Source organism: Egretta garzetta, unplaced genomic scaffold (genome assembly GCF_000687185.1).
Source record: "Egretta garzetta isolate BGI_Z169 unplaced genomic scaffold, ASM68718v1 scaffold238, whole genome shotgun sequence".
Classification (NCBI taxonomy): domain Eukaryota; kingdom Metazoa; phylum Chordata; class Aves; order Pelecaniformes; family Ardeidae; genus Egretta; species Egretta garzetta.
Window position 1 is genome coordinate 30604 of NW_009260402.1, and position 704 is coordinate 31307.

At 64.1% G+C, this 704-nt stretch overlaps 1 protein-coding gene across 1 annotated transcript in view; it reads right to left on the reverse strand.

Moving 5' to 3' along the window:
- The window catches only part of ADD2 (adducin 2), a gene marked incomplete at its 5' end in the record, with an annotated part of 7636 nt that extends 6938 nt beyond the window's left edge, over window positions 1-698 (reverse strand). The window contains 2 exons of the mRNA XM_035898885.1: window positions 8-82; window positions 443-698. Of these exons, the coding sequence (XP_035754778.1) occupies window positions 8-82; window positions 443-698 (331 nt within the window). The remainder of the gene's footprint in view (window positions 1-7; window positions 83-442) is intronic.
- Between the last annotated feature and the right edge of the window lie 6 nt (window positions 699-704).

Consider the following 704-nt stretch of genomic DNA (forward strand, 5'->3'; position numbering starts at 1 on the left):
CCCCGACCCAGCCGCTCCCCCTTGGCCAGCGCCGGCACCTCGGGGCCGTGCAGGTCGTTGATGGGGGTGACGGCCACCAGCCCTGGGGACAGAGGGTCACCCTCCCAGTGGGTGAGCGGGAGATGGTGGGGGGTGGGTTTGACCCCCTCACCACTCAACCCCATGGGCTTCCCCCCAATGTTATGGAGTTGGGTTTGGTGGCACCCAAGGTTTGGTGGCCCCCAAGGAGGTGGCTGGTTGGGGTCTGCAGAGTGACACCCCACCACGTCCCTGATCCCCTCCCTCCCCCCCTTGCCCCTTTCTACTAAAATAAAAGCAAAAACGTGGCCCTGTGGGATGTTTTCTCACCTACAACCCAATAAATTAAGACAAACCCCCCTCAAAATTTCACCCCACCATTCCATTCGCCCCCCCAAAAAGCCCTTGGTGGGCGTGGCCATACCCATGGGGGAGGTGGGGAGGACAGCGGGGGACGTGGTGGCCATGAAGTCGGCGATCTGCCGCAGGGCCCAGATGTGAGACGAGTTGTTCCCCTTCTTCATCTGCTCCTGGATGAGGCTCTCCAGCTCCTCCCTGAAAGACTGCAGCACCCCGGCCCCGCCGGCGTCACCTTCCCCCGGGGAGGGGACACAGGGACCCACCAGGGACCAACAGGTGGCACCGGGGTGGGGGCACTGCTGGATTGGTGGTGGCCGTGCCCCCGG